Source organism: Aegilops tauschii, chromosome 2, assembly GCF_002575655.3.
Source record: "Aegilops tauschii subsp. strangulata cultivar AL8/78 chromosome 2, Aet v6.0, whole genome shotgun sequence".
Taxonomy (NCBI): Eukaryota; Viridiplantae; Streptophyta; class Magnoliopsida; order Poales; family Poaceae; genus Aegilops; species Aegilops tauschii.
This window is the reverse complement of record NC_053036.3, coordinates 612,002,659-612,025,038: the sequence shown is the minus strand read 5'-3', so window position 1 is coordinate 612,025,038 and position 22,380 is coordinate 612,002,659. Positions and strand designations below refer to the sequence as shown.

The 22,380-nt window shown below is 44.4% G+C and overlaps 2 protein-coding genes across 2 annotated transcripts; one reads left to right on the top strand and one right to left on the bottom strand.

Annotated features, from left to right (window-relative positions):
• Positions 1–6,339: 6,339 nt before the first annotated feature.
• LOC109754933 (cullin-3A-like) lies at positions 6,340–7,778 on the top strand. The gene has a single exon (XM_073509261.1). The coding sequence runs from the start codon at positions 6,786–6,788 to the stop codon at positions 7,659–7,661; it is 876 nt and encodes a 291-aa protein (XP_073365362.1). The 5' UTR covers positions 6,340–6,785; the 3' UTR covers positions 7,662–7,778.
• Positions 7,779–8,973: 1,195 nt separating this feature from the next.
• Positions 8,974–10,057, bottom strand: LOC109754953 (norbelladine synthase). The gene is made up of 2 exons (XM_020313842.4): positions 9,762–10,057; positions 8,974–9,665 (listed from the first exon to the last, which is right to left on the bottom strand). The coding sequence occupies exons 1-2, from the start codon at positions 9,949–9,951 to the stop codon at positions 9,358–9,360; spliced, it is 498 nt and encodes a 165-aa protein (XP_020169431.1). The 5' UTR covers positions 9,952–10,057; the 3' UTR covers positions 8,974–9,357.
• Between the last annotated feature and the right edge of the window lie 12,323 nt (positions 10,058–22,380).

Below are 22,380 nucleotides of genomic sequence, written 5' to 3'. Positions count from 1 at the left end.
AATATAAAGCGGGGGGAAACCCTTTTTCGTCGAAGAGAATTAGCACAAATTTTGTAAATATGGTGTCGGAGTCAATCACCACATGTGTCTGACATTCACGAGGAGAATTATCAAAAATGGTCCTGCTTCTGTTGTTGGTGATAGTAAGGAGGATGGAGTTTTTGTCACCACTGTCCCCAAGTTCGTCATTACTGATGGTCTCCAAGTTGCTCGTGCTTCCACAAGGATTCAGTTTTCGTTGATTGAAAAATATGGGATACTGGAAAGGAGAATATCCAGGAGAAGGTGCTCCAGCTCAATTATGCCAACGTCTGTCTGATTCTCTCCCCCTCTCTCTCTCCCTACCCGTTTCGACTAGTAAATTATGCTAATCAATAATAGCTACTCCCTCCGTCCCATAATGTAAGACTTTTTTAACACTATATGGGACGGAACTTTCTTTTCGATAGAAGACCCCCCTCCCCCTCCTGCCTAGTTAATGGTAACAGTTGAATTGCTTTCTTTTTTCGGATTACTGATCTGCTTAGGAGAGCGCTTCTGACAAAGCAAGTCTTAATTGAACATTATTTTGATGCTGCTATCCTGCCGAATACTACAGACATGTGTGTGCCCCCTGAAAATATGTTGGTAAACCTGGCACTTGGGGACGATCCCAACTTCAAAGCCGTCAAGGTAAGGCTTGTTCATGCAAAGGCTGATTCAGTGCTATATGCTGAAGCTGGACAAGATTTCATTGATCTTGTCTTCGGACTCCTTAGCACTCCACTTGGAACCATATATACTGAAGAATTTCAGAGCTACCCCAATCTGGTGGATGCATTGACAATATCTACAAGAGTGTGGCTGGAAGTGTAAAACAGGAGTGTCAAAGCTTACTTCTATCACAATTACAAGCACCTTTCTTTCGCTACATCAGTAATGTGTTGCAAGTAGAAGAATTAGTTCGTCAGACCTTGTGATTGGATCCACTAGTTGTTATTAGTTGAATCCCAAATCCCCCATTGATAGAGCCAATATCTTAAGACAAGTTTTCGCCCCGCTTTATATTATATAAAGCAACACAACCAAGTTACACGGCCGAACGATACAGACTAATGAGGTAGCCCTCTTACTCTGGAGGGGCACCCAGGAGGAATTCTATTAGGGGTCAGAAAGGACACTTTTGAGGTCTCTAGATTAGCTGCTGGCCAATACTTTGTTTGTGCAGAACTAACCCAATTTCAGTGGGAACTTATAGTGGTCTACGGCCTAGCAGACCACTGTAAATCTGTTGGGTTTTTGGCTGAACTTTACGATAAAATCACTAGGGCGGTGCATCCGGTTGTTGTCGGCGGTGACTTCAACCTGATGAGAACCATGGATGACAAAAACAAGAACTTGCACCTAGTTAACCTTCAACTGCTTGACATGTTAACAATTGGATCGCGGATCTAAAACTGCTAGAATTAGACCGGGTCAGTGCCAGCTACACATGGACGAATAAACAAACGGACCCGACCCAATGTGTCTTAGATCGGGTCTTTGTGTCTCCAGAGTGGAAGCACAAATTCCCATCTTGCTCACTTGCGGCAATGACTTGCCTAGGGTCGGATCATTTCCCGCTGGTTTTAGATTCCGAGGAGGCTCGCGCCAAGAGGCGGGCGAGGTTCTATTTCGAGCTTCAGTGGCTCGAACACCCTGGTTTAGGTGACGTGGTGCGGGATTGCTGGCGCGGGGCGTGCTGCCAACCTCCTCACCCGGCATGGTCCTTTAGCTGACTCGATCGATGGATAGATGGCACCACTGTATCCGGAAGATGTGCCAACATTTGCGCGGCTGGGGTGCAAATGTTGGGGGTGCGTAGCTTTGTTTGCTGCAATCACTTATATTGTATTTGTGCCTAAGTATATACCAATAGTAGTTTGGAAATACGAATGTGCATGCAGGTATGGACCTTTTGTTAGCAGTGAAATGTTCTGATAGGGAAGATTTGTACTTATTTCTGAAAATTCTAAATTAGTTGAAGTTCTAGCTTTATACCATAGTTTTTTTTTCAAAATTTCAAAACATGTTTTCTGCATGGTTTCCACCAAATGTTGGTTTTCATGTGATATTCTTCCAACTTCAATAACTTTGACGAGCGTAGAAAACTAGATCAATATCTACAAAACCAAACTAGTTTCATCACACTAGTCATAAATATATTTACATATTATACACCCTTCGTTTCCTTTTACTCTGCATATAAAATTTGTTTGAAGTCAAATTACGCAAAGTTTGACCAAAATTTATATTAAAAGTTATCAACATCTATGATACTAAAGTTATATAGTATGAAAATTAATTTCATCATGCATCTAAAGATATTAATTCCGTATTGTGAATATTGATATTTTCTCATATGAAGTTAGTCAAACTTTATGAAATTTGAATTCACACAAATTTAATTCGCGGACCAGAAAGAAATGGAGGAAGTATATATTTGATATCATAGATGTTTAACATATTTTTCTGTAGACCTTGTCAAATTTAAAATATTTAACTTAGGAAAAAAAATAGAACCTCAATTAATTTAGAATGGAGGAAATATATAATAATATATTTTCATCTAGATATATTTCCAGGAATTTTTAGCAGATATATGATGAAGCTTTTTGTTAGAAGATATGTTGTACTAGCTATTAAGCAAGCAATATTGGGTCTCGTTAATGGGAGGGTTGTTTTGGCTCCGCGGTGCATTTGCCCTCTAGAGAACAGTAAATTTGAAACAAATAGTAAATGAATTAAAAAACTAATTTTTTATAGATGTTCATGTTAGTGTCGCAAGCATGCTTGACAATTTTCATGCGAAACGAAGTAGCGGTGTTTTGTCGATGAAAAAAACAAAGTTGGGTGTAACATTTGGAGGTAATGTTTGGCGTTCAACTTGTTTTCCTTTTGTGAAGGCCAAAATGCTCTAAGCTTTTCACCTAATTTTTTGCAGGTAGCATTTGGATGTGACTATGAACACATCTATATTTTTGGATCCTAAGAGCCGAATTGGATTTCTGCTCGTTAATAGAACTAGCCGATGCCCCGCGCGTTGCTGTGGAACCTTGCTAAAAATGCATAAATAATTTCTATAAAAACAACTAAAACTAATGAAAAGCAAATGTAAGTTTAAAAAAATATGAATCATATAAAAATAGAAAAAAAGGAGTTGCAATTAAAAGAGTATCATGTCTAACAAAATGTGAAGGATGAACTCTAATGCAAAAAATAAGTTATGACTAACATGCATGAATTTATGATGTGGCAATACTTAATGCATAGAGTAATGAAAAAAATGTATTTTATGGCTTGCATGCTTGACTTGCTTATGTGGCCTAGTTGCATGTCTAGGAAAGATACGTAGTGGGTTATACCCTCCGTTTCTAAATATAAGTCCATTTTAGAGATTTGAATATGGACTACATACAGATGTATATAGACATGTTTTAGGGTGTAGATTCAATCATTTTGCTTCGTATGTAGTTCATATTGGAATCTCTAAAAAGGACTTATATTATTTAGGCACGGAGGGAGTAGCTATTTAGGAATTGAAGATGTTTAGATCTCTATTTTTAGAAAAGCGCTATCTCTCAACCGGCGGATGTTTGTGTGTGCGTCCACCTTCTCCGTAGCCGTCAGATTTGATTTGGATCAAACTACTCAAAAGGAATTTTTATTCTAGTACAGTTCTTGCAACCCACCCCTTGTTTCAGTTGACCTCACCGAAACAAATGGTTTGTTGCAGACCGAGCACTCGCGACCAGCAGTTAAGCCAAGCGCCCTTGCCTGTAGATCATCGTCGTGAGTGCATCCATGCCGGATCTCTGCCGCCAAACGCCTCCCGGTGACCAAATCCGATGAGATCCGCCACGCAGACGTGGAGCACCAACAACCTCACCGTCGTTCCGGCATCACCAGCGCTAGCAACAACCACATCACCACGCCACACTTCCATGTCCACTCCAAGTTTCTGCAACAACAACGTTGTTGCGGGAACAGCGACATTGAAAGACGACTGTGTTAGTGCACGATGCGGCCGGAGATGTTGTTGCAATTTTTGTAACAAGGGTCTTGTTACAAAAAATTAGACGCAGCGGGAGATGTGTTTGCAATTTTTGCAACAAGGGTCTTGTTGCAAAAAATTAGAGAAAAAGTAATTTCGCAACAAAAGTCTTATAGCAAGAAATTAGAGAAGAACGGGTTTCGCAAAAAAGGTCTTATTGCAGGAAATTACATAAGGGAAGGTTCTGCAACAAGCATATTGTTGCAAGAAATTAGAGAAGAGGAACTGTCAGCTCAAGTCACAGAATCGAACAGCTCGCGAGGCGGCGGATCTTTCATTTCAGTTTTATGGAGCGCAAAAAAGGAACGCCCAGATGGAATTCGAAACCGCACCTCCGGGATTAAGTGCAAATTGCGATAACCACCCCAGTTACTCAACTTTCTGTTATACTGTGTAACTTCTTCCTTCTTTTATTCTTTCTAGTTCTTTTTTCTTTATAGTTTTATTTCTTCTTTTTCTTTTCTCTTTTTCTAATTCGACGCAAAATGTTCACCGGATTTTCTGAACTTTTTTTTTCTAATTGGACGAACGGTGTTACGACATCGGAGAACTTTTTTCAAAATCGGTGAACTTTTTTAAAATTCGATAAACTTTTTTTGAAGTTGATGATTTTTTTTTAAAATCGGTGAACTTTTTTTCCAAATTTGATGAACTTGTAGTTAAATTCTTGAACTTTTGTTGAAGTTTGTGTACTTTTTTTTAAACTAATGAACTTTTTTCAAACCAGTGAACTTTTTTTATCAAATTCGATGAACTTTTTTCTAAATCGATGAACTTTTTTCTAAATCGATGAACTTTTCTTGAATGGATGAACATTTTTTAGAAATTCATGAACTATTTTTTTAGGTTTGTGAACGTTTCTTTCAAAATTCGTGAACATTTTCGAATTGACGAGTTTTTATATTTTTTTTGGATTTTTCTATTTTCTTTTTTTCAAGAGTCAACGGTTGACCGGTGAACCGAATCGATGGAACGTGGCGATCTGCACGCGAGAAGCGAACGAGGCGATCTGCGTGGGAGAAGCGAACGAAGCGACTTGGGCCGGCCCAGTTCGAGGGCGCGTAGGCGCCAGTACCTCAAACGGGCGTGAAGGCCTCCTTTAGGCGAAATCACTAGTTGATGAGTACTCGTTACAAAGATCACTTCAACCTCCCCAAGTTGCAACAAGTGGCGCGCTGCATGTGCGTCACTTGTCGCAACCTGGGAGTTTTCCCCTTTTCGTAGATCCGTTTATTTAAAATGTTTTATCTCTTAAACCGTGCATCCAAATCTCGAACCGCTTTCACCGTTGGATTCCTCGCGTCGAGATTTTCAAAACTAGATTCCATGTTGATAGGTTTTGACGCACTTTTTTTCACGAAAAAACTGGATGAAAAAACCGAACCGGGAGCATGGTTTTTTTCCCTTTTCGAAAGAGGCACGCCCATGCCTCTCACGAAATCACAATCGTGCCTCTTGCGAAAGCAAAACCGAGACTCTCGTGGAAGGGAAAAAAGAGAAAATGTGTATTTTTTTTTCATTTTCAACGCACGGCCGTGACTCTCGCGAAAGCACAACCGTGCCTCTCGCGGAAGCAAAATCGTGACTCTCACGAAAGAAAAAAATAGAAAACGCGTTTTTTCCGTTTCTGAGAGGCACGGTCGTGACTCTCGCGAAAGCACAACTATGCCTGACGCGGAAGCAAAACCGTGACTCTCGCGAAAGCACAACTATGCCTGACGCGGAAGCAAAACCGTGACTCTCGCGAAAGAAAAAAAACAGAAAACTTGTTTTTTTTCGTTTCCGAGAGGCACGGCGATGACTCTCGGGAAAGCACAACTGTGCCTCTCGTGGAAGCAAAACCGTGACTCTCGCGGAAGAAAAAAAAAACAGAAAACGCGTTTTTTCGTTTCCGAGAGGCACTGCCAACCGTGCCTCTCGCGGAAGAAAAAAAAACTGAAAACAAGTTTTTTATTTGTTTCCGAGAGGCACGGCCGTGACTCTCGCGAAAGCAAAACAGTGCCTCTCGCAAAAGAAAAGAACAAAAAGAAAAATCGTTTTTTTGCGCAAAAGAAATTTTTCCCGGTTTTTTTATCAAAAAGCTAAGGAAGACCGGTGGAAAAGCAAAACCTCTAAAAAGCCGAAAACGCGTGCGGAAAAAAAATCCAGAGGAAGCGCCCAGAGCGCGACGCGTGGCGAATGGCTGAGAGAGCATCAAGTGACGCTGATCGTTGCGAGGCTCGTTAACTAGTTGCTCTCCCTTTTAGGAGCTCCCTAGGATCCTCTGTTACTTGCAGACGAAACCCTAATATAAGTGGGCTATTGAGGCCCATCTCACCTATAACATGACCAAGGGTTGAGAGCCCCCCTCCGTTCTCCCAATCTCTACACCACGGCCCAGCCCACGAGATGTTCCCCATCCCCGTGCACGCGACAGTCCAGACGGCGCCGCCGATACGCCGTCCGTTGCCACGAATCCAGCCCTTCAAATGCCAAGCCGCGGCCGCCGACCCCGACCTCGCCGTCAACTCCTGCCTGGTGCTCTCCTCCGCGTTCCGGCAAGCGTACGCCGGAGACACGACCGGCCTCAACTTCGAGACCCTCAACAGGTTCATCATCGTTCATGGTCATCGTCTCGCCTGTTATGTCGATCTGACCGATCCCCTGCAGGTGCGCTCACGACTTGGTCAACCTCGGCCATGGCGAGGTGCTCTACACCCAGGTCGCCACGAGCATGGCGGCGGGGGTTGAGAAGGTCGCGGAGTCTCTGGACCGCTCCGCCTCCGTGCCGGACGCCGAGTTCCTGCGGGAGCTGCTCGGCGAGTGGAAGAAGCACGGCCGTGCCGTCCTCATGATCCTCGACATCGTCATGTACATGGAGCGTTCGTTCGTCCTGAAGAGGGGCAAGGCGTCCGTGCGCGAGCTGGGGCTCCGGGCGTGGCGCGACGGCGTGGTCCGCCGCTCCGCCAGTGAGGTGCGGCCGAGGCTACGAGCCGCCCTGCTCAGGATGGCACGGCGGGAGCGGGCCGGCGAGGCCGTCGACACAGCGCTCTACGAGCTGATGGCCAGTGCGACCAAGATGCTGGTGGAGCTGGGCGGCAATGTGTACCAAGAAATCCTCGAGACGCCGTTCATCGACGAGAGCGGCCGGTTCTACGGCCGGGAGTTCGTCCGGCTGCTCCCCACGCCGTGCGACTGCGGCGAGTATCTAAGCAAAGTCGAGTCCATGGTCGACGCGGAGAAGGCGCGAGTCTCCCGCTGCCTGGGCGCTCCGACGACAGAGGAGAAGGTGACGGCGGTGGTGCTGCGGGAGATGGTGGAGAAGGCCGTGGCGCGGCTGGTCGGCATGGAGAGCTCCGGGCTCGCGTCCATGCTGGTGTACGGCAGGTACTGGGACCTGACCAGGATGCACCGGCTGCTCGGGCGCGTCCAGGGCGGCTTACCGGCGATGAGGGACGTGATGGAGGCTCACTTCCGGTTGGTCAGGAAGGCGGAGGGCGACGACGAGCGGTTGCTGTCCGGCGAGAAGGACAGGTATGCTGAGATGATCGACGGCGTGTTCCACGGCGAGGAGTCCTTCCGTGCCGCTCTGGACTCCTGCTTCACATGATTTTTCAGAGAGTTTAGCCAGTAGCCACGTATGACCTTAGGATCCATCACAACATAGAATGTGTTTGTTATCCTTAATTCCTTATTAGTAGATTATTAGATGAGTTTTAGAGATCACATTTCTTTGTGCTTGCAACTTTGAGAATAAGCCGATTCAAATTAGTGGGGAGAATCTTTTTTCTTCGAGCATCAACGGAAAGAAAGTGTGAATTTTTTTCCAGAGTTCTCTCTTTCGGGAGATCAGGATACGGTGGGCGACGAGCGCGCTTGATATCCGGCGTGAAGCACACACTATTGAAATTGGCAAATTTGCCTAGAACCCAGTTGTTTACCGAGTTCCTTTTAGTCGGAACTCGGCAAAGTGACAGAAAGCAACACTTTGCCTAATAGTTTCCGGCCATTGTCGAGTGCCCGGAGCACTCGGCAAAGTTGTCGACATGTACAGGGAGATAATCGACGGCATGTTCTATGGTACCCACATCAATCGAAAGTTTATTGGTACTCGGACATCAATAATTAAATCATATTTATTTTGTTCAAATCTTTTTTTGCTCAACCGCATTACCTATCTTACTCTGGAAGAAGATGCAGAGATGCTTGTTATTCTACATTTGGACTGCGCTTGCAATGCTGAGATTAAGTGGATTCAAATAAGTGATCAAGTTTGTCAAATAAAGAGAAGAGTGATTCAGAGAATATGTTGAGTCAATTCCTCACATAGAAGATGTCCGAGGATGGTGGTGGGGTGGGGGTAGCGTGGCTGTCGGTATATACCGGACGGTTACGGCATTATTTTGAAAAAAAATTGAATTTAAGATTGTTTAAATAATAAAAAGGAACGTGAACCAGCAAACATAACCATGGTGGACGCCCGGGGAAAAAAGATGCTCCAAAAGGCTTCCAATACTTGTCTTTTTGAAGCATTGATTTTTTATTTTTGTTCAGGCCACGACAAATGACATTACATCACGAATTTTTGCACGGAGGTGAAGCATTCATCAATGTTTGCCACAAAAAAAAATTGTTTGAATCTTTTTCCTATTTTTTTGTATTTCACAGTTTACCCGTGTGCATGTGAGCTCAGGGTTAGAAACTCCATGTCCTCTTATAGGCTCATATTTCAGGGTTCATTAGAGGGATTTTTTTTCACCCTTCTAACATTCATGGCCAATGGCTTGACCTCTGCACATGTGTTAAACTACAATATTCGTACAGATATTGCACATGTTGACAGGTACTCCTAGAAACTAGTACAGTCTAAAACATACTGTCACGAACTCATCATCTCAGATCGGATCAGAAGGGAAAGGGGATGAGATCGGACTTGGGAAGATAGCTTTCTTGCCAAGGAAGATGAGAGTACAGGAGTAGGTGAGGGATCCAGTTTAGATACAAATCATGCCTGCCTATCCTGCTGGCTACCGCTGGCCTTATAACCCAGCCACACACGCTCAATGTTGCGCTTACAAGTGGACCAATGCCAACTGGCAGCCGGGTCCCACCTCACACGTCCACGGCATCCACCACTGGTGATGCAGGTGTGACACATACAAACATTAATTCCAAAGGCATGAGCACTGCATATATAGAACAAAATGGTACAGGGGAATTTGCTCGAACTTGGCTGCCACAGTCATTTCAGTTGGACACTTCGTCTTTCATACTCTTATGCAGCTACATGCATGTTCTTCTGAATTTTACTCGGCGGCTTGCTCGTGGCTCTTCTTCTGCTCCTTGATGTACTTGGTGATGGCCTCAGCAATAGAAGCCATTGCTTCTGTGCTGACAAAGGAGACATTCTTGGCATGCTCTGCATCAACTTCATACTCAACCGTGGATCTTATAACGGATGCGCCATCTTCTTTTCCTACGACCTTGAATCGCACCAAATATTTCCGGAAGCCGAGATCCAGAAAGCCTCCCTCCACCGTCTCTGCCTCCTTGATGTACTTCTCATGGTCGACTACGTTGAACTTCTCCTTGTGGCTTCTTGGTTCGGAAGCTCCTAACAAAATGATTCAGCACATGCAGGTAACTAAAAACTGATTGAAGCTGCGATTACATCTGTACCATCCTGAAGCCGAGCTTTTGAGATTCGGACCTGCAGGAGGGAAAGTGACGAGCAGGACTGTGCCGACGCCGCCGTCTCCCTCTACAAGCTCGACCTTTGAGAGGACGTGCGGGAGCAGCTGGGGGGCTAGTTGCCCGAGAGCGAGGCTGCCATAGACCTCCCACACGTCGGCGGCCCGGAGGTCCGTCTCGTACTCGTGCCAGAGGCTGCCCCCTTCCATTGCTCTCTCGTGCTGCTGGAGTCCAAGAAGATGTGATGCGAGGAATTCTGTTCAAGTCTCCTTTTGTGTGGATGTTGAAGTATTGGAGTCTGTTGCGATATGGTATTCTGTAGACCACAGGTTTGGATCACAACGTGATTACATCCATCCATCCATGACTATCCTTAGAGCATCTCTAGCGGACCCCGTATAATGCCAACCCGCAAAATGCGTTTAGATTGCGGGATGAATTCGTGTGCTGCAGATCATACCCCGTATATGAAACTGTAAAATTAAAAAAAAACAATCACGGAGAAACTTGCAACGACATTGATCATACATAGTTCATCATCATACTACATTGATTATACATAATTCATCGTTATACTACATTGTACTACTAGGGGGGAATCTGTGGGCCATGCAGTGCACCCGAGCCTGCGCTACCAAAATTGACGAGCTCGCGACGGCGACGACGCGGCGGAGGAGCCAGAGGAGTTCAGTCCTCGTCGGAGTCGAGGTCAATGAAGACCTTGGCTTGCTCGGCCTTCATGACGCGCAGGTCCGCCTCCTTGGATGCGTGCGCCTGCGACGCCGCGACGCCCGTCTGGAGGAAGATCTGCTCGTACTCGAGCTCGCGACGGCGGCGCGCGTCGGCCTCCTCCCCCTCCCTCGCCGAGCGCTCCATGATGATGCGCTCTACATGCTCCTCCTGCCCCCCCGGGGGGGGGGGGGTGGGAGGTAGTCCTCGGGGCCGATTACTCCTCGACGCGACGGCCTCGAGCTTGAAGGCGACCGGCCTGAGCTCCTCCGGCTCTCTCTTGACCGGAGTGGGCCGCGAGCTCGAGGCACCCGCAGACGAGCTCCCTGCGGCGGAGGAGCCGGAGGAGGCGTGGTGGCGGACCGCGAGCTCGCGCTCGTACTCGTACTCGACAAGCTCGCGGCGTTCGAACGCCGGCGGCGGTCGGCTCCCGTGGTTTTGAGCCACCTCCGCGGCCCCCGCTTCCGCGCGGCATCGGATCTGCGGCGGTGGCGCTCCTCGTCATTCACGTAGCCATCCATGGGTCGCTAGGCCTTTTTTAGGCTCGCCGGCGGTGAGAAATTGGGGCCGAGGAGGAAGGGAATCGCGGCGGAGCGGCGGCGAAAGCGGATAGGTGTTGACCCGTATCCGAGCGGTGAAACCGCATATATAGCGGTGGAGAAGGACTTTTTCCGGGCCACGGTAAATTTTTTACGGGCCGGACCGCGGATACGGTGTCTATTTTGACCAGAAAAACGGCCCGAATCCGTATACTCGCCGAAATTATACGGGTTCGACCCTTTTACAGGGTCTGCTAGAGATGCTCTTAGGCCCTGTTTGGATTGTCGTTTTTTATTTAAATACACCCATAAAAAAATATACGTCTCTGCCTGCCGGTTTGTTTCCTGCCAAAATCAGTCATGTCCGGTAAGATACATTTGTAAATGTAATACCTCCGAGTTAAATTATAGCAATGCCAAGCGCCGTCTTACGTGGTCAAAAATGACAAAATTGCATACAGAACACTCAATGTTTGTTTTCCCAAAAGAGTATTCCCTTCTTTTCAAAATGCTATGCTATGCTACATAGTTCATGACTATAACATTAACTAACATACCTAAAAAAAATAACTAACATACTTCCAAAAAATCGTCAACTAACATCATATGAAAGTGTAAAAGTATTTTCAAAGAAAATCTCTACGAGGCGCACTAGAATAAAAAAGATATATCCTAGAAATTCTCGTAGAAAACAGAAATATCCGGTCATCACCACGCTCCCCTATATAGTCACGCCAATATTCACCTACTACATCGTGTAGGGCGTCCGTATCACGAACATGAACCTATCGACGACTTGTGGCAAGATCACAATGTCGGTGGCCAGCTCGTATGTCACCATTGAGCACAGTGACATTGTGACCTGCGGGGTCATAATCGAGGCCGTCTCCACGGCATCGGGGTTCATACATGACTTCAAGATGGATTGAGTTCCTTGCCGCTTGCTATATTCCAATCTGAAATAAATTCAGCACGGTCTTTACATAGAGTTTTGCAAGATTGAAGGGAGAAAAGCAGGGGGAGGGCTCACGCTTCAGGGCGGATATCGGCCCTTACCGGGGGAGGGCTCACGCTTCATTTTTAAGTGTTTTTTTAGTCTATTTATGATTTGTCCTACTCAGAAAGGCGAGGCGACGGCGGCCACCGGTAGGACGCCCGCGCGCTGGGGCTCGGCCTGTGGCGTGACGGCACGGTCCGCTCCAAGAAGGTCCGGCCGATGCTGGTCCAGGCGGTGAGGCTTGAAAGGGGGCGCGCAGAGGCGGCTGAAGCTGGCGCCGGGGACCTGGTGGCCGGCGTGACCGAGATGCTTACAGAGCTTGGCGCCGAGGTGTGCTGCGAGTTGATGAACTCTACTTGTACAGTTGTACCTGTTCTCGAACTATGTATCTGAACTTGTTCTTGATCTTGTCTTAGATTTGCAGATGTATCTAGACATATTTTAGCGTTGGACACATTCATATCTATAAGATAAGTAATTTTAGATCAAGGTACAATACTTTTGGAGCTGAAACTGTTTTGTTACTGTAATGCACTGTATGGATCTTGCCCGGATGCGTGATAGAGTGCAAAACACGGAAACCAATTTACATGTAATCAAACCAGTACCTAAAAAAACACTCCATTTAAAAAGATGAACAGTCCATTGAAACAATCAACGTCCGAGTAGGACATAGAGTGAAGCAACACGTTTTGCTGCTGTCAGAGTTTGAGATTGCAAGTTTGTGCCGTCTATACGTGTAAGTGTAACTCATCTAAATATTGTCTAATTTGTATTTGTTCGTAAGGGCATCTTCAACGGCAACCCGCAAAAAATCTTCTGCATTCGTCCGTGAAAGGGGGGAACCAGTCCACGAACACGACTGCGGGAGGCAGTCATCCAACGCTAGCCGCATACATTTTCACCACAACTTAAACCAACCGGGCGAAATTCGTGCAAACACGACCGGATTTCATGCAAACTCGACCGGATTTTATACAAACCGGATGCAAACGGTTACATTTTGAAAATATTTTAACTAAAAATTTAAAACTATGTGCACGTACGATCGCGCGGAGCTTCACTCCCACGACACGGATACACTACACTAGTCAATGGGCCGGCCGCAGCGGATCCCTTAGTCGCCGGACTGCCGAGAGTTCCGGAGGCATATTCTTCCCCGTATCTTCCCTATGTCCGGCTGCGCCGCTCATCGGAGTGTGGCGAAGAGGGTGCTTCAGCCGGAGGGGAAGGGTGCTTCCGGCTGTACAAGATAAAGAAGAAACTAGCACGTCACCGGCTGTACAAGTCGGCGACGCGCCGGCGGTGGCCTTCCTGGGACCCAATCGGCGGCGGCCTCCTGTGTTCTACTTTCCCTTGAAGTTGCCAGCGGACGTGGACGCGGATGTGCTGGCCACCGACTCGTCTATCTCCTCCGCGCACCCGCCTTCTTTCTCTGTCTACATGGCATGGCTATGTGCACAACGACGGCGGATGGCGCGGTCGTAGGCACTGGAGGGGTGGTACAATGCTACGTCGTCCATGCCCGTGTCGCCGTGCTCCCTTCCGTGCTAGAGAAACTCGCCAATCCTCCTTGAGCTGGCTTGGAGCGGCGAGTGGCTGAACCACACGCCGGATTGGGGTAGCAACTTGCTCCGTCGGCCTAGGGGGGGAGGTGGAGCAGCGAGCTGCCTCGCTCGTATCCGCCGGGCCGCCATGCCGGCTTTTATGCCAGAGAACTGCTCTTCCTACCCGTCGGATGCCATCGAAATGGTGAAGGAGGCAATTGGGATAGCGGCGGAGGGGTGTGCTTCTTGTCCGGCGCCTGCCATCGTTTAAACAGAGGGCGGACGGGAGGAGCTCGGCCGGCGTTGCATTTAATGTCGGCCCGCTCATGAACGGACGTGTGGCTGGAGTAGGTTTATCGGCTTCCACACGGGGTTAATGGGGGCGTATGAATGCGGTGAGGAGGCGTGTTCATCCGGGCATGCAGCGGGCGACGCCCTCGGCCGGCGCTGTGCTTCAATGGCAGAGGCAGTGAGAGGTCGCGTCCGCCCTGAGCCGACTTCAATGCGGAGCGGCGCACTCTACAGCAGCATGACGGGCAGCTGACGCCGGGCGGGAGCGCGCGAGAGGGGGAGGGTTTTTTGATGGGTCAGAAGCGGGCTTGGGAGCGGTCCAGACTCCCGCAAACCTCCCTCACTTTGGTCTCCGGTTTGCGGGAGAAATCACGTTCGGACCGCTCCGCGGACCGATACAGATCGGCATCGGATGGCTTCCGCGGTCCGGACAGTTGCGGGAGGTTTGCGGGTCCACCTTGAAGATGCCCTAAGTGTGTCAATATTTTTGTCATTGGTTAGACGACATTTCAAATAGGGTCGATCAAAACACTATAAGGATGGGTGTGTATGCCTTATTATGGGCGCTTTGTCTATGTACAAATGAGGGGAAATATCAGGTGCTATGGGAGTTAGGTGCTCCCGCACGACCTCGGCCGTCGATTTCGAGATCCAGCGGTGAACATCAATGTATGCAGAAACACCCCGGAGAAATACCATAATTATGCGCATGTCCACAAACATTGATGTTCACCGTTAGATCTTAGATCAACGACCGAGGTCGCGCAGGAGCACCCGTAGCACATGATATTCTCCCGTAGAAATGATTTGGCTTTTAGTGGCAAAAACTATTCTTCTTTGCAGATTCTTTGTCGTTGTACGCACTCGCTTCATATATGATCTACGCTACACCAAATGGAGTGCCAACTACTATTGAAAAAGGTGTGTACATAGTTGGAGCGGGTGACCATGTGGATTTTACCCAACATGGATGGCAACATAATCTTCGGATCGGTCTATCATCTCCTTGACATAGGCATAATGTCGGTCTTATATTACTCTTTTGTTGGTGATATGTCGGTTTTTCAGTTTTTTGTCAGATTTTTAGTGTTTAGTTGTATGCATCTTAACTATGCATAGGTCGGATGTTGCTCATCATAATTTGTATCTATTTGATGCTACATTGTTAGTTAATAAAAATATCCTTTATAAAAAAAAGAGTTTGAGATTGCAACCCTGTGAAGCGACAGTTCAGTCGAAAGTTGGTGTTGCAGCGTTTGGTGAACCGATAGTCTATCTGAAGGAGCAACATCAGAACGGATGGTCTAGAAGAGTTCTTAATTAATGGGGTTGTGTTTGATTACTTGTAACTTGTACGGTGGGCAAGTAATAAGTTCCTTGCTTTCGTCCTACTTACTTCTGGTCCTAGTTAGCCAATTGGTTTAGCGCATACCTCTTCTCTTCCAAATGAATGAGCAATAAATACTTCCGCCGGTTGCTAACATTGTTCCCTGATCATATGATTCAAAGACCCACCTTTATTTAGCATTAAACGATCAGTTTTATTTCCCACACAGGAAATAACCAGAGGTAAACTCCTACTGTACTACTTAGGGTGAGTAGTTCGAGTTCTTAGACTGGTCATAGGGGGAGTATCATACACTATTATCATGCATATGATACTAGTATATAATACTAGGAAGCGGACTAAGAGCACTCGGCGATGCTGCCCTCCTATATCTCGTCCGCCAACTTTCTCACTGGGGATTCGAGCCACTTTATAGGAAATCATATGTAATGTGTGAATACGTGTCCCATGCGTATGTGGTAACAGTACACTAGTAGAAAACGGTGTTTTAAAACCGGTTCGTAAGGGCCTTTAGTGTCGGTTCTGCAACCGGCACTAAAGGGTGGAGACTAAAGATCCCTCCCCTTTAGTACCGGTTCGGCACGAACCGTCACTAAAGGCCCACCACGTGGCGTGAGCTCGCGCCGTGGTATTGGGGACCTTTAGTCGGTTGGTGTTACCATTTTTTTTTGATTTTTTTCGATTTTCAATTTTCTGAATTATTTGATGATTTAGTCTCTAATCACCCCTCTTAACTGCTCAAGTGTGGATCACTCATTCCAAATCGTCTAACTTCCCGGCCGGTCACCCATCCTCTCACTCCCCCAGCCTGAGCACGCTTAACTTCGGAGTTCTATTCCCCCTACTTTCCAAGTCTGCACTTGTTGTTTTCCTAACAAATGTAAGCTGTCAATCCTATTAACCCTCAGCAGTTTAGCTTGAGCATTAGGTCACACGTTTCACCGTTTGAGTTTGAAACTATTATTCTAAAAAACAGTAATTATTTAGTAACACTAATATTTCTTGAATAAGTTTGACCATAGTTTGACCAGATTTGACCAAAATTCAAAAAATTGAAATAATTATTTAGTAACACTAATATTCTTGAATAATTATGTAGTAACATTAATACTTCTTGAATAAGTAGTTTGACCATAATTAAAAAACTGAAATTTGAGCATATCTTTTTTTCTTTTGGAATGTGAGGATTCTAAAAAATTGCAAACAGGCCGTAGGCGGTCAAAATCGGATGCGGATTTTCATGCTGAATTTTTTGATATATTATACGTTTTTTTCCGACACCGTATGCAAAAGTTATAGCCGTTTTACATTTTCCCTACACTTTTTGCAAAACATGTCAAAATTTAAGTTTTCAAATTTTCCTAACTAGTAGATGTAGTAATATAACTACCTCTCGAAGGATTTTATTTTTTGAAGTTTTTATCATTTTCTTTTGATTTTTTCAAAATTGAAATGGCGATACAGGGGGTAGAGTTTGAAAATTGCCCTATAGTCCCGGTTTGTGTCTCCAACCGGGACTAAAGGTCAGACCCCTTTAGTCACGGTTCATGGCACGAACCGGTACTAAAGGTTAGCCCTTTAGTACCGGTTTGTGCCACGAACCGGTACTAAAGGTGATCGTGGGGCCCCGGCCTGACGCCAGCCTGCCACCACCCCTTTAGTACCGGTTCGTGGCACGAACCGGTACTAAAGGTTCAACATGAACCGGCATTAATGCATAGCCGTTCGAACCGGCAGTAATGGTACCATTAGTACCGGGCCAAAATCGAACCGGGACTAATATGTCTCACATTAGGTCCTTTTTCTACCAGTGGTAGGTACATGTGCTGCGCTATTTACTACATCTGCACCGCGAACATGATACACAGTGTTATGCTATGGTGTGCACACAAAGTCAATAGTCCTTATTAATGAGACCAGCGTTTACATGCAAGAAAAGTTAACGTGTTGTCTTTCCTCTGCCAACACAAGTACATGTCAAAGTATGACGTGCCTCAATAAATGAAAGCAAAAAAGCTGCCCGCGGTGTAATTACAATTCATCTTTGTTGGAGCATGAAGATGAACGATATGCGGCTACACTGCACTGATAAACCTGACAATGTGACTGATAATGTAGCTTTTTAGAGGAGAAAAAGTTTTCAGATCAGTATAACTAAAACGTCTAGAATTATTATCATGAAGTTCTCGGGTTTTCATTAAAAAAATAGAAAGAAGTAATTTCATGGAATTTGTACCTTGAATTTTCCAGGATAGGAATTCTCTTTTTCTATTTTAAATGTGGCCACACTGCATTGATAAACCAAGCAACAGGACTAACAACATAGTTTTGTAGAGAAGGAAAAGTTTTGAGATTAGTATAATTAAATTGTCTAGAATTTCACAAAGTTCTTGGGTTTTCACTAAAAATAAAAGATAAAAAGACTTAATTTCATGGAATTTGTTCCATGAATTTTCCAGGAATTAGAATATTGTAATTCTTTTTTTGTATTTTAAATTCTAACAATCATGGAAATCCACTGTTTTAACTATCCCAGGATGGGATTCTCAGTTTTTATAGAAGACACCTAACTGGGTTGAAAAACTGATATTACAATCTTAAAACTTAAACAAAAACATAAACTTGCAAAATATATTTTCAAAGTTGAATTATATCGCAGTTTGAAACTTGGTAGAACTGGATATTAGATGTGTTATATGATTCAAAAATGCAAGGCTCAATAAAATCTACATGCGTGTGGGGTCGATGTCAGATGTCAGTCCAGCCACCCACCAACCGATGCATTTATTCCCAGTCAGAGATCTTAATACAAACTCTATACCTCTCCTAAACTGAAGAATACATGCAGCCTAATATAGTGGCATAGATCCCTATGCTTATTTAATGGAGAGATATCAGGGTGGTGAGCCCGCGGGTGCTCCTAAGTATTTTCGATGATACTACATCTATAGTACATAGTATCATAGATTAATACCATATGTAGTCTCATTTATTGCCATGCATGACACATAGGAGCATAACATTAATTATGATACATTATCTACCTATATTACTATAACCCTCTCTCTCTTCTTTGATTGTTTGCCACATAAGCATGCTTACAAGTCTCAAGTGCATGACACCACTTATGTTACCCCACTATGGTCAGCCTTAATATATATCTTCATTGAGTAAATACTACTCCTTTGTCCCGTATCCTAATATAAGATATCATCACAGCCAATATATGAGTATATCTCGTTTGCTTGCAAACTGACAAGCTCATCCCCGTCTATCTCGTTCACAACCACACAACAAAATTATAATAAGAATAACAACTCCCTTGCAAACCGGCAAGCTCATTCCCGTCTATCTCGTTTGCTTGCTCTTGCTCAAGATTGTGAGTTGTACTTTTTTTCATGGAATTTCTAGTTTTGCCCTTGATTAAAACCTTGATAACCTTTTCATGTGAAATAAAAGCTTGATAACTTTACTTGCGTGAAGTACTAAACATGATTATTTATGATAAGACTTCTTACATGTCCTCAAGAACAAAAATAACTACTCATGAATCATATTCATGTTCAAAATCAAAGGGGTATTGAATAGCATAATGGATCTGAACATATAATCTTCTATATAATAAATCAACTAGCATCAACTATAAAATGTAATCAACACTACTAGCAACCCACATGTACCAATCTGATATTTTGATACAAAGATTGGATACAAGAGATGAATTAGGGTTTGAGATGAGATGGTGTTGATGAAGATGTTGATGAAGATTGGTCCTCAGACGATGAGAGGGTTGTTGGTGATGCCGATGGCTTCGATTTCCCCCTCCCAGAGGGAAGTATCGCCTGCGGAATAGCTCCACCGGAGAGCAAAACTGCTCCTGCCCAAGTTCCGCCTCGAGATGGTGGCGCTCTGATGACCCACAAGTATAGGGGATCTATCGTAGTCCTTTTGATAAGTAAGAGTGTCGAACCCAACGAGGAGCAGAAGGAAATGACAAGCGATTTTCAGTAAGGTATTCTCTGCAAGCACTGAAATTATCGGTAACAGATAGTTTTGTGATAAGGTAATTCGTAACGGGTAACAAGTAATAAAAGTAAACAAGGTGCAGCAAGGTGGCCCAATCCTTTTTGTAGCAAAGGGCAAGCCTGGACGAACTCTTATATAAAGGAAAACGCTCCCGAGGACACATGGAAATTATCGTCAAGCTAGTTTTCATCACGCTCATATGATTCGCGTTCATTACTTTGATAATTTGTTATGTGGGTGGACCGGTGCTTGGGTATTGCCCATTCCTTCGACAAGCATCCCACTTATGATTAACCCCTCTCGCAAGCATCCGCAACTACGAAAGAAGAATTAAGGTAAACCTAACCATAGCATGAAACATATGGATCCAATCAGCCCCTTACGAAGCAACACATAAACTAGGGTTTAAGCTTCTATCACTCTAGCAACCCATCATCTACTTATTACTTCCCAATGCCTTCCCCTAGGCCCAAACAATGGTGAAGTGTCATGTAGTCGACGTTCACATAATATCACTAGAGGAAAGACAACATGCATCTCATCAAAATATCGAACGAATAACAAATTCACATGACTACTTATAGCAAGACTTCTCCCATGTTCTTAGGAACAAACGTAACGACTCACAAATCATATTCATGTTCATAATCAGAGGGGTATTAACATGCATAAAGGATCTGAACATATGATCTTCCACCGAATAAACCAACTAGCATCAACTACAAGGAGTAATAAACACTACTAGCAACCCACAGGTACCAATCTAAGGTGTTGAGACAAAGATTGGATACAAGAGATGAACTAGGGCTTAAGAGGAGGTGGTGCTGGTGAAGATGTTGATGGAGATTGACCCCCTCCCGATGCGAGGATCGATGGTGATGATCCCCCCCCCCGGAGGGATGTTTCCCCGGCAGAACAGCTCCGCCGGAGCCCTAGATTGGTTCCGCCAAGGTTCCGCCTCGAGACGGCGGTGCTTCGTCCCGAAAGCTTCCTTCTGATTTTTTCCAGGGCGAAAGACTTCATATAGCAAAAGATGGGCACCGGAGGCCTGCCAGGGGGCCCATGAGGCAGGGGGCGCGCCCAGGGGGGTAGGGCGCGCCCCCCACCCTCGTGGACAGGGTGTGGCCCCCCTTTGGTGCTTTCTTCGCCCAATATTTTTAATATATTCCAAAACTGACTTCTGTGGAATTTCAGGACTTTTGGAGTTGTGCAGAATAGGTCTCTAATATTTGCTCCTTTTCCAGCCCAGAATGCCAGCTGTCGGCATTCTCCCTCTTCGTGTAAACCTTGTAAAATAAGAGAGAATAGGCATACGTATTGTGACATAATGTGTAATAACAGCCCATAGTGCAATAAATATCGATATAAAAGCATGATGCAAAATGGACGTATCAACTCCCTCAAGCGGAAGCCGATAACGAAAAATATGTCCACACATGTTTAGAGATAGAGGTGTCGATAAAATAAAATACGGACATGAGGGCATCATGATGATTCTTATAAACAGCAACATATATATATTGTCATATGATTTCTTATGCTAAAGTAACAATCTATTCACAATGTTAAGTATGAATCAGAAACTTCATTGAAAACTAACAAACTATAATCTTAGTCATTTAAGCAATTGCAATTTATCGTAACATCGGAAAGAGTCAATATAAGAGCTTTTTAGCAAGTCCACATACTCAACTATCATTTAGTCTTTCACAATTGCTAACACTCACGCAATACTTATGGGTATGGAGTTTTAATCGGACACAGAGAAAGGGGCTTATATTGTTGCCTCCCAACCTTTTACCTCAAGGGTAATGTCAACAATAATAGTTTATGACAACTTACATCCAAATGGATATATATATATATATCAGGATCTTTCCAACACAATGTGCTTGCCAAAGGATAAAGTGTCAAAGGAAAGGTGAAGATCACCGCGACTCTTGCATAAGACATAAGACAAAAATAAAAGAAAGGCCCTTCGCAGAGGGAAGCAGAGGTTGTCATGTGCTTTTATGGTTGGATGCATAAAATCTTAATGCAAAATAACGTCACTTTATATTGCCACTTGTGATAGGGACCTTTATTATGCAGTCTATCGCTTTTATTTCTTCCATATCACAAGATCGTATAAAGCTTATTTTCTCCACACTAATAAATCATACATATTTAGAGAGAAATATTTATTGCATGCAACAATGACAACTTACTTGAAGGATCTTACTCAATCCATTGGTAGATACGGTGAACTCTCATGGCAAAACTGGGTTTAAGGAATTTTGGAAGCACAAGTAGTATCTCTACTTGGTGCAAAGAATTTGGCTAGCATGAGAGAGAAAGGCAAGCTCAACATGTTGGATGATCCATGACAATATACTTTATTTCGGATATAAGAAAACATAACCCATTACGTTGTCTTCCTTGTCCAACATCAACCTTTTAGCATGTCATATTTTAATGAGTGCTCACAATCATAAAAGATGTCCAAGATAGTATATTTATATGTGAAAACCTCTCTTTCTTTATTACTTCCTACTAATTGCAACGATGACCAAAACTATGTTTGCCAACTCCCAACAACTTTTATTCATCATACTCTTTTATATGTGAAGTCATTACTCTCCATAAGATCAATATGATCTCTTTAATTCTTTTTACTCTTTCTCTTCTCTTTTATTTTTATTCCCTCAAGATCATAGCAAGGTAACCAAGCCCTCGATCAAAACTAATCTTTATTATATGTAGCTCACGGACTCGATTACATAGATAAGGATCATAAAGCATAACTCAAAACTAGATCATACTAAAACTTTATTCTACTAGATCAAGATATTACCAAAAGGATCGAACTAAGAAAAACAGTAAAGATAGGAGTGTGATGGTGATACAATACCGGGGCACCTCCCCCAAGCTTGGCAGTTTGTCACACCCTGCATTTTGTAACATGTCATTTGCATTAATAAAGCATGAAAATTTGGATCAACAAAAACTTTTGCATTATTTGGCTTTTTATTTGGAGTTGGTTTTCTCTGTGTGATTTTCAAGTGCTCTTTAAAGTCAACACAACTCCACCTTATATACTTCATCTCCTTGCCCCAAACTTCTGCCCAATGATCATGCCATGTGTATTGAACAGTATAGTATTTTCTTAAAAAAATAATTTG